The sequence below is a fragment of the Juglans microcarpa x Juglans regia genome, chromosome 7S, assembly GCF_004785595.1.
Source record: "Juglans microcarpa x Juglans regia isolate MS1-56 chromosome 7S, Jm3101_v1.0, whole genome shotgun sequence".
NCBI lineage: Eukaryota > Viridiplantae > Streptophyta > Magnoliopsida > Fagales > Juglandaceae > Juglans > Juglans microcarpa x Juglans regia.
The window spans coordinates 3,617,049-3,631,559 of record NC_054607.1 but is presented as its reverse complement, the minus strand read 5'-3'; the positions used below and the strand labels follow the sequence as shown (position 1 = coordinate 3,631,559).

Below are 14,511 nucleotides of genomic sequence, written 5' to 3'. Positions count from 1 at the left end.
TTGCAAACTATGCCAAAGATACTTTTTTTTTTAATGAAAAAAGATAAAGAATAATATTTTATTTAATTTTTAACAAAAACATCTTATTTAAACTGCGTAACCAACGTAAAATGATGGCAAAAAAGTAGTTCGTTCCAATGATGAAAAGAGATCATAGATATCAGGTACTAGAAACGAAGGCAATGAGTAAAGAGAACATGAAATATGGCCCATCCAAGCGCAAGTCATGCCGTAATCGAACACTTGTAGTGATCAACATGTTTCCCTTTCAACTTACAGTTAAAATGCTAGCTTCTTCATTTGTTACCCTTCACTGCAAGCTGATTTAATTTTTGGGTTTAATGGCTAAACCGAAGTTTCAACTGACCCAGTACTCCTTGTTCATCTTCCTCTTCTTCGGCATCTTGCTATGCTTCTTTCATGTTGAAGCATCATCGGAGTTGCAGCTTGGCCTAGAGGATCATGAGCCGTGGCTCAATGAGGAAGATGAACAAGTAATTATGGTGCAAAGCAGCCATGATTCGAGAAAAAGTTGTGACTTTTCTGTTGGCAAATGGGTATATGATCAATCTTATCCTCTCTACGACCCAAAATGCCCATATCTTAGTACTGCTGTGACTTGTCAAAAGAATGGACGGCCGGATTCTGACTATGAGAAGTGGAAGTGGAAGCCCCAAGGCTGTTCTATTCCAAGGTACATGCAAATTGAAAAAAAAAAAAAAAAGAGAGAAAATTATTTGCTAGTTCTCATAGTATAAGGCATAGAGGTGTCTACCATATGATATGAATGAATTCCGAAAAGGGTTTGTGATATTGGAATCTGGTATTTAATTTGATCTGGATGTTCAGTGTGATGTTGAACATGCTGTTGATCCTACAACTTGATGTTGAATATTTAATATGATATTTAATTTGAACCTAGAACTTCAAATATGCTGGACATTAATGTTGCTGCTGATCCTTGTCTGAAGAATGTGCAGAGTCTGAACCTGTTGAACCTTATGCTAAAACAACATGCACTAATGCTTTGCCTCCATGGCACAGGTTTGATGCATTGGATTTTCTTGGAAGGATGAGAAAGAAGAGAATAATGCTGGTTGGAGATTCTATAATGAGGAATCAATGGGAATCTCTTGTTTGCTTGGTGCAAGGAGTTATTCCAAATGGTCGGAAAAGGGTGATGTACAGTGGTCCTTCCATGGCCTTCCATGCTATGGTAATTATATAAGTCAAACTTTTTTGAGACAGCAATTAATTAGTTATAACTCAAATTAACTTAAGAATCAATTAAAATCGGAATTCCCATACAGGATTTTGAGACATCAATTGAATTTTCTTGGGCACCACTCCTAGTGGAATTGAAGAAAGGTCCAGAAAACAAGAGAATCTTGCATTTGGATCTGATCCAAGAGAATGCAAAGTATTGGAGAAATGTTGATGTTCTTGTTTTTGATTCAGCTCACTGGTGGACTCATTCTGATCAATGGAGCTCGTAAGACAGATTTTGCAGTATTTTTTCCTGTTCTTACTACAGAATACTCTTTCTCCATGTTATTGACGTCTGTTGGTAATGCTACTAGAGATAATAAGAATTCATGATTCTAACTGAGGGTTATAAATAGGTGGGACTATTTCATGGAGGGAAATAATCTATTGAAAAGTATGAATCCAATGGTTGCATACCAGAAAGGACTCACAACATGGTCTAAATGGGTAGATTCAAATCTCGACCCTCGCAAAACCCGAGTCATTTTTCGGAGCATGTCACCTAGACATAACAGGTACAATGAAACTTCCAAGTCATTTTTTCATTTTTTCTTAGAAGTCATTTTAATTAGACATTTCGGCTTTTTTCTGGCAGAGAAAATGGATGGAAATGCTATAACCAAAAGCAGCCTCTAGCTTTCTTTAGCCACCAACATGTTCCTGAACAGTTGCTAGTGTTACAAGGGGTATTGAGAAGGATGAGATTTCCAGTTTATCTGCAAGATATTACAACTATGACAGCTCTTCGAAGAGATGGACATCCTTCTGTGTACAGTAGGGCAATGGCCCAAGAAGAGAAGCAGCATCCAAGGGGCTTTTCCTCTGACTGCAGCCATTGGTGTCTCCCTGGGGTTCCTGATATCTGGAATGAGATGTTGAGTGTCTTGCTCAAACAATGAACTTGTAAGAAAAGTTAGGTAAAGTTGTTAGGAGCACTGTTCTGCATAATTCGTCTCAGAAGCCTGTCATGGTTTATCATGGTACTGTGTCTTGTGATGTTTTATGGCATTGTGCGTTATGAGATGGAACAATGCCATATTAGTTTGTGATGTGAGTCTAATTTCCAAAAGAAATTGAATATGTGTTTATGGAGTTTGGCTTACATCCAATGAAAAAATGATCGGATGTTTTTTTTTTTTTTTTTTTTTTATTTTATTTTTTATTTCTTATAAGTAAACAAATTTATTGATCAAAGAAATAGGTATAGCCCGATACAAATACAAGAAGCCTATATGCCCTAATTAAGAGGGCGCAAAAGAGACAAGAAAGTCATGTAGGGCCATGCCGTTGAAATCAACAACAATGGCCTAAGTACATAAAGTGTTGTAAAATAAAGCTATAAGTTCTCTTAACGATCTCTGTTTGTCCTCGAACGTCCTCGCATTGCGCTTCTACCACAAAAACCACATGGTGCATATATGGATCATTTTCCAAATCACTTTAATCTGCTGCATGCCTCTTATATTTGTCTAGCTGGCCAGCACTGCCACTACAGTCTCCGACATAACCCAAGCCAGTTCTCTACCGATCACCTCATTCCACAACAAATGACCGGATGTGTTTTGTTATGCAAATTAACAAACAAGATCAATTGAGGTGAATAAATGAGTGGAACTCATCCGTTCACGTTTTAACAGGATACGTCTAGGGACTTTTTCACTGAATGTATGCTCTATTTTGAAAGTACTAAAAAGTTGTATAAATAATTGTCTGCAAACTATAATCTTACTGAAAAGGTTTCATACCAAAAAGAAACAAAGAGAAGAAACAAATAAGTTAGAAATAAAAATTTGTCAAGGTTATTGTTGTAAGGTCCAGTTTGAATACAAGAAGTGTTTTATTTCATCTCATCATTATATCTTTATCAAAATTTTACACAAAAGATAATAAATAATTCAACTTTTTTAAATTCTAAAATAATAATAATATTAAAAATAATATTATAATAATATTTTATTTAACTTTTATCTTAACTCAACTCAATTTACTATCTAAACTATCCAAACACACCTAAGATAGGAGGGTTTAGTTTGGAGCATAAGATATCAGCTACCTAACTTAGGAAAAAAATAAAAAACAAATAAATAAAGGAGATAGAAATATCATTAGTAGTGGGTCATTTGGAATCAAAATCATCAGCATTCACTTTTTACATTGCTTGCTGCATACGTCACTTACATTCCAGATACCTAACTCAGTGCATGCGAGAATGATTGTTTGTTATGGCTTGGAACGTGTTGAAAACTATGGCAAGAGAATTGATTATCAGCAGAGCTTTTTAGAGCCATGACCTGCTCTGAAATGATGATGTCTGCTGGTGATTGATTGCTATTACTTTTCCTTTATTTTCCCAATCTGAGAAAATAATCTTTAGTTAATAACTTAAATACAGAAGGAAAATCATCTTTCAATTTTGGTAGATTTTTTTAAAACCCAGAGCATCAATTTGGGTAAAAACAAAACAGTATTAGACAAAGAACAGGAACATAATAGAAGGTACTGAAAATCATATGGCTTTTTTGGGACGTGGTTCTGATTTTAAACTGGAAAAAAAATTGAAAAAACAAAGCTTTTACCCTACAATGTTTGGATTTTCACTGGCATCTGAAACAAAAGCCTCCCAAAATGCGATTAAAGATCCATAGCCCAGATTCTTGAGCAGGGGACTTTTATAGCTCATGCATGATTTGATGATACAAGAATCATTTGCAGCCATACACTGGTACTTCCAGGTATTAATAGCTATCTATATCTGTTTCTGGCCTTCGGAGATAATAACGTAGACAATTCACCAACACCTGCATATTCAAAAAGATGTAACGAGGAGATGGGCGAAGCAATCTGATAAAGATTGTTATGCTAAAATGACTTTAAAAATGGTCTGCCTCAAAGAGTCTTTCACAATATATGGAAGTCAAATGACCAATGATTCAAGCATTTGCTCTAAATAAGCTGGGGAACTCACCTGAGACAAGGAACTGTTTAACGCTGCCCCTCTGTAGCTGACATGAAATTTATCTTTGGCTACCAGTCCCTGTCAGATGAGAGATGAGAACTTGATCAGAACAAATGTGTGTGCGAAGTTACATGTTTTTGTGTGTGTGTGTGTGTGAGAGAGAGAGAGAGAGAGAGAGAGAGAGAGAGAGAGAGAGTGAGAGAGTACATACTTCTGTATCAATTTCTGCTGACTCCACCTCAATGTTAATATCAGCAATAATTTTGATGATTTCTACCAGTAATCCCGGTCTATCTGCTGTTTCTATACAGAGTAAGCTGTAAATTGGGAAGCAAAATGCACAACTAAGATGATACATAAATGCATCCTTTCTTTGCAAATATTTTCAAACTCCTCAGATTGCAATCTCCCAGCAGGGTAGGTCGTGCAAATGAGCAATAAATTTTAAGCTACAAGACAACTCAATCACAACTAGCAAACCTCCTCTTGGGTCCATCTTCCTTCACTTGTATATGAGTTGCAATATCAACATCAAGCTGCATACAAAATCACAAAGTCCATTTCAACTCTGTAATGTTACAATATCGCAAGAAATGGATTGAACTAAGTAGAACATAGCCATGAAATCTCCCCAATCTATTACCAATATTCAACTATTGATTACATCCTAACCATGGCACAACATGGAAAATGAAGAGATCATTCAATCAACAGGCCAGTAATGTGCTATAGACATTTCAAATGCCAGATGAACTTGTTCAGAGATGGTTCTTTCTTGAGAAAGGCTGGTAGTACCTAAGAATAGACATATGTACTCATATATGTAGAGCAAGACGGCCACAGGCAGGTGGAGTATGACAAGGAAATGAAGTTGAAACAACAAAGCTAAAATGACCTTCAGCACATCACCTTCTTCTCTGGAGCTTTTATTCCAAAAGCCTCACCCATTGCAAGTTGCACGCTAGATTCCTGCAAGAAATTAAGGAGGAAGGGTGACATTTGCAGATGGCAAAAATCATCTTTGTAAGAAATGTAAGATAAATGGGATCAAACTTTCTCCAACTTGCATCCTAAAAACTGAAACAAAACTTAAATAGAGTATCTTCAGCATACTCACTGGATGATACTTCAAAAGATTGTTAATGATGGTCAGTCGAATTCTCTCTAACATATCAGGATCTTCGACTTTGCGGCCTGTGTCTCTAGCACAACCAAATTCAATCTGTAAATGCTCAAAACTAGCAGTAAGACAAGTAACAGCTGGTAATTAGAACACTGGGCTGACGCTATATTTTCTAAAACTCTGATATCCAGTGTTGGAAGCATCAATGGGTTAGAAATATATTTAAAGCAACTTATTAAATTTCAGTTTTTTATTCTCCTTCTAGGTTGATGCAAACACAACAAAAACCATCTCGCTTAAAGTATTATAAGAGAAACAACAAGAAGACAGCGCAACTAGTTTCAACACTATCAGCTTCAATATTAGGGGTTTCTTAGAAGCTTATATCTTCAAAATCAGCTACAACCAGACGTGAGAGGTGTCTGGCAAGAATTTATCAAGAAAAAAGAGTTTCTCATCTTACTGTCTACAACCAGTGGTTTGTACACTGCCCTAAAATTTTTGCATAGACATTTTGGAGTCATTTAGCCATATAAAGCCATGTGGAAAGCAAGCATGTTGGAATAATTGTTCAGAGCAGAATAACATGAGCAATTTTTCAATGGTTTTTAGTTAAACTTCAAGCATTTTCCTTTCTTAAAACTAAAAACACTGGCCTGCTTGACTAAAAGTTTAATGTATAGGGTGAACTCTATGAAAGCACCATTAAGGAGATGCCAAAGGAATTACTTACAATAGTGTGATGAAAAAATTTGATTGTTTGACTGATCCCTCAGTGGAAACAGTTCCCTTCGACACATCCAGTCCCAAATCTTTCAATGCATTCATCTGCCCTAGCATAATAAACCAAGGCAGGTCATTAGCTTTAATCCTTTTGTAGAATACACCAGCACTAAAATAATCATAAAATAGAGACCAATTGCTCAGCTCTGACCTTCCACAAGGCCTTTTTACCTCAATAATCAATACCACTGTAAATAATTGTTCATAACTAAATAGAATGAAAAGGACAACGAAAGTATACAAGCAGTGCAATATAGGTCCCCTAAGGTTACAAATTAAAGTGTAAAAAAATCCAAAGAATCCATTGGTGATTCTGAATTACTCAGTAAAAATAGCAATCAGTAGTCAGAGTGATGTGTTTTTGCCAATAATTCCAAGCAAGTGTACCTATTCTAGTGACACATTAAGCTGTGGAACTCCAGAATCGTATATGGCCCAATTTGAGAATCACACTATTGTAAGCATCAATTGAGAATCACAGAACGTTTTCAGAAATTTTCTAAAAACTTTAGCTTAAGAAAAATTTTCTTTATGAAGGGAGTACCTCAAATGAGGTTCAATGTACAAGAATACAGAAAATCACGAGGTATTTAAACCTATACAAATGTTTCCTTCAGAGGGGTGAATACCATAACTTGCTATTAGCACTTTACCGTGTCAATGAGAGCTCCTAGGCGATCTCCAAAGCTGAGCTGTACAATTGTTGCATCAGAATCTGAATCTTGATCTATCAGAACTATTGGCATAGGGATATAATCAGCATCTTGATCAGACTTCTGCATTTGCTGTAATCCCATTAATTTTACGGCACTTTATTTTTTGTAAGGAAAAACTTTAGCCAATTCCGTGCCTTTCTCACAATTTAAATATCAAACCACATCCAACTCCCACAAATTGCTTACAATAAAAAGAATGCATAAAGATGAGAAATCTAAATCATAGATTATAAATATTTCGGTCCAGACAAGCCTGTTCCAAGTAACATTTAGTCCAATTTCAAATGCTTAAAAGTAAACAATGATTGGGAATAAGCACATGTAGTACCAAAGTACTTGTCATTTAGCCCGTTTGGGGTTGCGTTAGGAGGCTTAAAAAGTGCTTAAATAGTCTTCAAAGCTCTTTAATGATAAAATTAGGTTGTTTGGGTGTTACATGTTAAAGTACATGTTTTGTGCTTTTCCTCAAACGTGCTTTTCCGGATAATGAGGAATGTAGTTACAATTTTAAAGGAAACTGTCAATGACGAAAATAGCCATACAATTTTCAGATAATAACCACTTTGCCCTTTGGTCTTATTCTCTCTCTTTCTCTCTCTGGCATGTTTCTCTCTGCCTCTCTCTTCCCTTTGAGTCTCTAAAATGGTGTTGTTTCCAGACTGACCCAATTGTTGCCCCCCCAGACCCAACCCGTCTCAGATTTGATTCCAACATTCTCCATCAATTGCCATAGGCGCTCTTTGAAGGCCCCCACCCCCCCCAAATAAAAAACTCCTCGCCAAAAAGCAATATCCTTCGGTCATAAATTGGTTTGCATTCTGACTTCCCGGGCCTTCCTCTCTTCACTAAAAAATCAAATGATCTTTTATGTCATTTCCACCTCAAAAAGTACTTTTTTAATTTATTTCCAAACAAATGTAACATATTTGAAAGTGCTTTAGAAATATGGTTACCAAACAGTAAATAGCTTTTTAATAATAGAGCTTATTACTTTAAGCTCTACAACTATAAGCCTTAAGCTAAAAGCTACATTACCACCACAATCCCAAACATGCACTTAAGAGGGAAGTAGATGGGTTACAATTACATGCAAATTTCCAAAGTTGAATATATCCACATTCAAATTCATTTCAGCCATGGATCTAAAAAGCACCAATCAAGTAATGTTGTTCAATGTAAAAGCTGTTCAACAACCCTCCCCAGCCCCCCCCCCCCCCCCCCCCCCCCCCCCCCCCCCCCCCCCCCCCCAAAAAAAAAAAAATGGCTATCATACGTCTCATCTAGTGATGCAACTAATCAAGCTATCTTTTGAGAACTACAGATGAATTAGAGATTTGTAATTTTCACCATCTTTAGTGGAACTACATAGAACCACAACATTCGTGAAAATGAGTTTTTGTTAATCCTCAATTGTACTAAAAACAAGGGAAACAAATCATATTAGGTTGAAAGAATCATCTCACTGACCAATGAGGTTGAATCAACTGCATTCAAACTCGGTAGATGCATGCAAAATGTTCCTGCACAACAACACAAGCGATATTAGACAACAAATGATTCGGGGTTAACCTCTTAGCAATATTAAAGTGAATGATTGAAAAATTAGTACAATGATTGACAGAGTCACAAACCACAAGTACGACTACAAAAAAAGATCAGTGAACAAGATAAAACAAACGACATGAACAAGTTTTCTTCATATTTAGTCATCCAGAATGTTAACATGATTGTAACAGGAGGAGAAGAGAATAGTCCATAATCTAATGTTCTGCAGGAAAACAAAAAAAGGGAAAAAAATATTTCAGCTGCCTCATTAGCCCCAGTAAGTACCACATTCCGTGATCACTTTTATTCTTGAAAATAAACAGTAAAACAAGACAAATTCAAAGAAGACAAAGTTTATACTACACAAAAGAAATTGTCAACAAACATTGGCTGTTTATACATAAGCCAAAACAATTACGATTTTTTTTTTTTTTTTTTTTTTTTTTTTCTAGTGAGTTTGAAGTAATAGTAATGAGCTCGGTGGAGCTGGTCTTGAATTCTTCTGTTATGAACTCCCTTGTATGGAATAGCAGATTAAGCATAACATCCTCCTTGGGGTAAAAATCAAAGATTTAAAAGTCAACGCTTCCGGTCGCTATAATCTTTAATTCTTTTCCAAATAGGTAGCCTACAAATTACTTCACTCAACTAAGACTAAACAAAATATCCAGCAGTTGTTCCATTTTCTCGAAAAGACTAGAACACAAACCTCGAAATCCTTGTGTAATCCTCGGACAATCAATTAGCATCCAGCACAGTAAAGAGACCTTTTATATTACTCTATCAACAAAAAGCTTCAAGATCCATGAATGTTTTTTTTTTTTTTAACTTATCAACAAAAAAGAAAAGATCCATGAAAGGAATACAATAATCCTGTTTCACTGCCGAGAAAAGAGAGATATCCAAGAACTTGAAGAAAGTTAAAAAGAATCCAGAAGTTATGATCTGAAGTAATTCAATGCAGGTTCACTCTTGCTGGGGAGATATAGTGATAATTCCAAAAGACAAAGTTCCCGATTTCAATTTTTCGTGTACATCAAACATTTTTTCTTTCTTTATGATTATTATTATTATTTTTTTTTATCGATGAAGGGAGCATTTTCTCTTTATTTATGAATTGAAAGGGAACATTTTTTTTGCAAATGAAAAATTCGGAGGCCTTGTCTTACTTCTTTCTCGAGAAAGCAAGTCCAGGTTGAGTGCTCCTGTAGCGAGCTGGGAAAAAGGTGAGTGACTCGTAGGGAGAGAGTTGTGGAGAGAAATCGAGATCAGATACCCTAGATCCACGGAGGCCAGAGGAAGAGACGAAGAAGGCGGTGTTTGCGAGAGCCATGCGAATGGTGGATTGACGGTGTCGTCGCTGCGAAAATTGCGGCAGTAAAACGGTGTAGGATTTTGTAGGCGTATCTCCAAAGCAGTAAGTTTCGGTTTGTTGTCATAAATAATCATATTTATAATATTTTAATTTTAAATATTATTTCAATAAACTCGATAATTTAAAGTTTTAGAAATGAATATTTTTATTTGAATGTCTCCAGATACTAGCTACGTGATATAATTTAATTTTAGAGGATAAATTTTTAAAATTTAAATCTTATAAATTAAATTATATTATATAGATATTTAGTATAAAGACTTTCAAATAGCACTACTCAAAATATAAAAGTAATCAACAGTGGTTAAACTTTGACAATTTCTTTGTCGGGTCCGAAGTTAAACAAGATAGATTAAATAAAATTCTCCCGTTCTAAATATAAATAACTCCTATTGAGCAATGAGATCTTTGTTAGGCTGGATATTGATTGGGTAATGTTCAAGATGATTACGGATCTTTTGGCTTGTTGGAATGGAATATGGAAATTGTCAAATAGCGACTATTTGGAAGATGGTGCCCCTATGTCTTATATGGTGCATATAGAATGAGGATCAATTAAATTTTTATTTATAAAAAATATAAATAACTATGATTGAACAATAATACATGTAAAATATTTTTTATTATTTTTTTATACAATCGTGTTTTAAATTAAGGGTATTTTATGTAAAAAGATGTTATTTTTATAAGTTATTTTATAAAAATATTCATCATTTAAAACAGAATTATATAAAGAATTATGAAAAAGAATGTACGTGAATCATTTTCCACATGAGGACTGAGGAGCAACGGGCATCCTCGAGACACAACTTATATATGATTGAGAGATGTGGTGCAGCACAGCAAAGGAATCTGTTTCAAGCAGGACTGATGGTAAAAGCCTTTTTAAGCACCAAAACATCGATGTCAATGGCTTCCCAATGGCCATTGTCTTCTGCCTCAGCAATATTAGGAATTAAGACACTAGCATCTCTTACTATTCATGAGTAAAATCAGTTCTTCTACAGTTTTGAAGACAAAATCTACACTTGGAAGATGAAGACCCTTGTGATAATCCTCGTTGTTAAACTCACTCCTCTTTAATGTTCTCTTGTAACTCTCAGTAGCTGATCTTGGGTGTCCTCTTGCAATCGATACCTGTGAATCCATTGAAGGTTGTTATGAGGAAACATGCTGTTTTATTCAAGGGGAAAAAAATACAAATAGTCATCCCATCCTTCCCTAGACTGCATTAGCCAACATTCTTTTTGTGGGACACGCATACTTGAAAGAACTTGAAATAATCAGGTGTGCAGAATTTCAATCCTTAATGGAAAATGTGGAATTTTAGTTCATAAATCAAAGTTTCAAACTCTTTTGACATATATACAGTGGTAGTTAGACCAAGTGAAGCCAATAACATGAGCCATCCTAAGTTCAATAAATACAGCTTCGAATGCATCTCTCACTCTGATGAAAATTTATCATGCATGTCAGCTTTTCATGTCATATTGTCCCACTACTGCATTGTTACAGCATACTGAGCCAAGATTTCAATGAAGAATATAAGCTAAAACACGAAAGAAAACTAACCCAATGTCTTTTTCCCAGCTCAACAAGCCAAAATTTCCACTCCTTCACATCCTCCCCATTAATTTTAACAGATATGCTCGTCCATCTGGTGTTATGAAACTCCACTTTGTCCAACCCATATGCCAGTCCGCTCCCTATGGCCTTGACATATGCTTCTTTCAAACACCAATATCTGCAAAAGAAAATATAAACTGATCCTTGCATCATCCTACATTTCTGCTCAACAGTTACAAATATTATCAGGCAGGGAGCCATTAGGAACGATAAGAGAAAAACAAAAACAAAAGTGGAATCAATCACACATGACACAAAGGTTTAGGCGGTTTGGCAACGTGTCTACGTCTATGGAGCTGCAAAGGATTTTATTTCAGATGATAATCAAAGATACAATGTGGCGACCGTACAAGGGTATTGTACAATATATGGTAAACCCTAAACAGCAGGTCAGGTCGGATCAAGAGCCAAACGGGTCAAAAAGGCTCATTGAAAATCCACCAAAAAATGCAATGGATCCTTGTTGGGTTGGGTCATCAACCGGGTCTTCATAAACAGAACCGGGCTCAACACAAAGAGGCCTAACCTATATGCTATTAATAGAACGATTAAATTTGGTCAGATTTTCTTTTGGAAAAGAGCGGGGCCTCAGTTTTGTAGCCACTGGCCAAGTAGGGTGGTCCTAACTGTATGCCATTTCAGCATTTTGGTGGCTACTCCCATGGTAACCAAGAAAGTAGGAAAGGTAAAAGCCTTTACATGGAAATTATGCACATACATGGAACGGTCCTTTTGTATAGGATTGGAAGCTATTTTTTTTTCTCCCTTTTCATCTGTTTTCTCCACAGTAGAATGGACAACAGATGTAGCTGATCACAGTTTGGGGCTAGTCAATTTACTGGAGTTGTACAAGATGTGTAAGGTAGTAGTTTTGATGGCAAATTCATGGAAACTATTGAGTGACCAAATGCTAAGAAAATATATTCAATTGCATGCATTCTGATTGATCTAGTTGCTTTGCAGAATAGAACAGAAATCTAACCATACCTGTAAAACTCAGCCAAAATATCATCAGATGAGCCAGCATTGACTATATTATCCCATTCCAAATGTGAAAAGTATGAGGAGAAGTTTTGAACAAAGTCTAAAACTGTCTCCTTCAGGGGAATGACACAAGAGACAATATCCAACCCTACAAGGCACAAAGGTTCAGACGCTATAGCCACAAAGTCGCCATGATGGGATACATTGAAATTAAAATTGGGAAATTCCAAGCCAACTTTATCATATTCCTGTAAAAGTAAAAAAGAGAGAAAAGAATAGCATCAATATGATAGTAAATACAATTATGGTACTGGAGTGCAAGCAAGCAAAAAGAGCTACAAGAAGTGTGCCTGGAGAAAAGTAATGATGCCAAACCAATCACCAAATTTGGTAACATGATAAGTACCACATACGCATGAGCGTGTTCACATACTCAAAACACCCAATTAAATGGAAAAGAAAAATAAAATAAAATTTGTTAACTTTAGTTATACCAGGTATGGCTTGCCCTCCACAGTGCGATTTATGGTGATTTCATCAAATGGGATTCCCAGCAATTCATGTACAAGAGCATATTGAAGGAATCTGCTCACAAGTGCCCGTTTTCTGTCCTCCATTCTTATAAATCTACAAGTATGCAGGCACATTTAAAGGTCATGAAATAACTGAACAAAACTGACCCCTATATTGTACTGATAGGAAAATCAAACTCGAAGATAATTGAAGCACATAATTTATATATCTATCACATGTTTGATTGCGGACAAAAATAGGAAAGAAGCAAAATTATTTCTTGAATAAAATTTCCCCAGTAACCAAACAGAGCTTTAGTTCATAATTATGAACAAAAATTCTGATTGAAGGACGGAAAGAGAGCTAAGTACGAGTTTCGAAGACAAATCGTTTGATCACTGAGAAAAGGCAGAACCTAGAACACCCATAAGCACTGAACACTCAACAATTTCACAACCCCAATTGACTTGGTCTGATGCATATTCTTGTTCTAGTTTCTCAGCAACCAAACAGAGAGTGAAAGAGAGAAGAGGAAAGGAAAGCTAACCTGGTGATGAAGAAGTGTTCATGTTGAGGAAGGAGAGAGAGGGCAGAGGAGAAGTCGTGGGGAGATGGTTCCCACTTCGATATGTCTACTACCCATCTCTGTACACCCCTCTCCATAAAATTTGTTACCCAGAAAAGCAAAGCTTAGCAACCTCTCTTTATACAGATGATTCACTGCGGACTAACATAACGATCGTCGATTGCTGTTGTGCTTTGATGAGTCCGACGGGGAGAGCAAACTTTGGCAATGGCGTCAGATTGCGCTCTACAGTCCGATCGGCTGTTACTAGGAGACAAAGAAGACAAGTTGAGAGGGCATGAGCCTTGAACGTGTCCACGAAGGTTTTTTTTTTTTAACAGATAAATGATATTTACAGTAATAAAATTATTTACATCAGCTTATAGCCATAACATATTTTATATGCTGAGTTAACAAAAAAGAAAAAAATCATGTAAAGTGTGCGAAGAGTGCGCCTGATATATAACCGCACTTTTTACATTATTCAATTGTCGAAAAAAAAAAATAGGATTTGCTTTAAAAAATTAATTTTTTGAGGATTTTATTTTTTATTTTTTCGATCTCTACATTTTTTATTACTCAAAAGTAAGAGTATCAAATCGTGTTAACAGGTCGTATTCGTGTTGTGTCAAAATATGTATATTATACTATATAAGTCAATCCTAATCCGTCTCGTTAAGCTTATCGTGTCAAAATCTCAAACCCTAACACGATCCATTAACATAACGGATTGTGTCGTGCCAACCCATTTTGACCTGTTTATATAAATGGGTTGAACAAATCCGAAATTAACATGTTTGACCTACTTAATTTTAGCATAATTTTATATAAATATTTAAATCACAATATCTATAAAGAATATAAAAATAACTATAAGGGTATAATTATAATTTTAACCTTATTAACAAGTTATAATAGATCAAAATGGATTGACATGTTATCAACTCGTTAAGCAATCATCATGTCTTAATAGGTCAATCTATTTTGATCTGAATCCATTAAGACTAAATCTTTACCCACTTTTATCGTGTCGTGTTCGTGTTGAATTAATGAGTCATG

General features: G+C 35.7%; 3 protein-coding genes across 4 annotated transcripts; 1 reads left to right on the top strand and 2 right to left on the bottom strand.

The window, feature by feature from the left end:
• Positions 1-188: 188 nt before the first annotated feature.
• Positions 189-2,358, top strand: LOC121241663 (protein trichome birefringence-like 36). Its single transcript, XM_041139530.1, has 5 exons — positions 189-694; positions 1,045-1,216; positions 1,311-1,492; positions 1,623-1,781; positions 1,862-2,358. The coding sequence occupies exons 1-5, from the start codon at positions 342-344 to the stop codon at positions 2,163-2,165; spliced, it is 1,170 nt and encodes a 389-aa protein (XP_040995464.1). The 5' UTR covers positions 189-341; the 3' UTR covers positions 2,166-2,358.
• Positions 2,359-3,669: 1,311 nt separating this feature from the next.
• Positions 3,670-9,822, bottom strand: LOC121241358 (ACT domain-containing protein ACR12-like). 2 transcript variants are annotated; one of them, XM_041139094.1, is made up of 10 exons: positions 9,559-9,822; positions 8,312-8,364; positions 6,782-6,913; positions 6,079-6,173; positions 5,340-5,424; positions 5,132-5,191; positions 4,703-4,758; positions 4,434-4,539; positions 4,232-4,300; positions 3,670-4,064 (listed from the first exon to the last, which is right to left on the bottom strand). In XM_041139094.1, the coding sequence occupies exons 2-10, from the start codon at positions 8,351-8,353 to the stop codon at positions 4,002-4,004; spliced, it is 708 nt and encodes a 235-aa protein (XP_040995028.1). In that variant the 5' UTR covers positions 8,354-8,364; positions 9,559-9,822; the 3' UTR covers positions 3,670-4,001. The 2 variants fall into 2 exon arrangements, with proteins under 2 accessions (XP_040995028.1, XP_040995029.1); XM_041139095.1 differs by having other exon boundaries at positions 6,782-6,904.
• A 705-nt stretch (positions 9,823-10,527) lies between these two features.
• LOC121241357 (L-aminoadipate-semialdehyde dehydrogenase-phosphopantetheinyl transferase-like) lies at positions 10,528-13,766 on the bottom strand. The gene is made up of 5 exons (XM_041139093.1): positions 13,435-13,766; positions 12,869-13,001; positions 12,378-12,622; positions 11,337-11,508; positions 10,528-10,901 (listed from the first exon to the last, which is right to left on the bottom strand). The coding sequence occupies exons 1-5, from the start codon at positions 13,548-13,550 to the stop codon at positions 10,728-10,730; spliced, it is 840 nt and encodes a 279-aa protein (XP_040995027.1). The 5' UTR covers positions 13,551-13,766; the 3' UTR covers positions 10,528-10,727.
• Positions 13,767-14,511: the final 745 nt, after the last annotated feature.

Bases quoted from the DNA above. Each gene is read 5' to 3' on its own strand.
- LOC121241358 (XM_041139094.1), bottom strand. From the start codon at position 8,353: ATGCATCTACCGAGTTTGAATGCAGTTGATTCAACCTCATTG. The intron at 6,174-6,781 runs GTAAAGTGCTAA...ATGCTAGGGCAG, and splicing joins TAGGAGCTCTCATTGACACG to ATGAATGCATTGAAAGATTT. The intron at 5,425-6,078 runs GTAAGTAATTCC...TGGTTGTGCTAG, and splicing joins AATTTTTTCATCACACTATT to AGACACAGGCCGCAAAGTCG.
- LOC121241663 (XM_041139530.1), top strand. From the start codon at position 342: ATGGCTAAACCGAAGTTTCAACTGACCCAGTACTCCTTGTTCATCTTC. The intron at 695-1,044 runs GTACATGCAAAT...TCCATGGCACAG, and splicing joins CAAGGCTGTTCTATTCCAAG to GTTTGATGCATTGGATTTTC. The intron at 1,493-1,622 runs GTAAGACAGATT...GGTTATAAATAG, and splicing joins CATTCTGATCAATGGAGCTC to GTGGGACTATTTCATGGAGG.
- LOC121241357 (XM_041139093.1), bottom strand. From the start codon at position 13,550: ATGGAGAGGGGTGTACAGAGATGGGTAGTAGACATATCGAAGTGGGAA. The intron at 12,623-12,868 runs GTATAACTAAAG...TTACTTTTACAG, and splicing joins TGGAGGGCAAGCCATACCTG to GAATATGATAAAGTTGGCTT. The intron at 11,509-12,377 runs GTATGGTTAGAT...TTTCTTTTGCAG, and splicing joins ATTTTGGCTGAGTTTTACAG to ATATTGGTGTTTGAAAGAAG.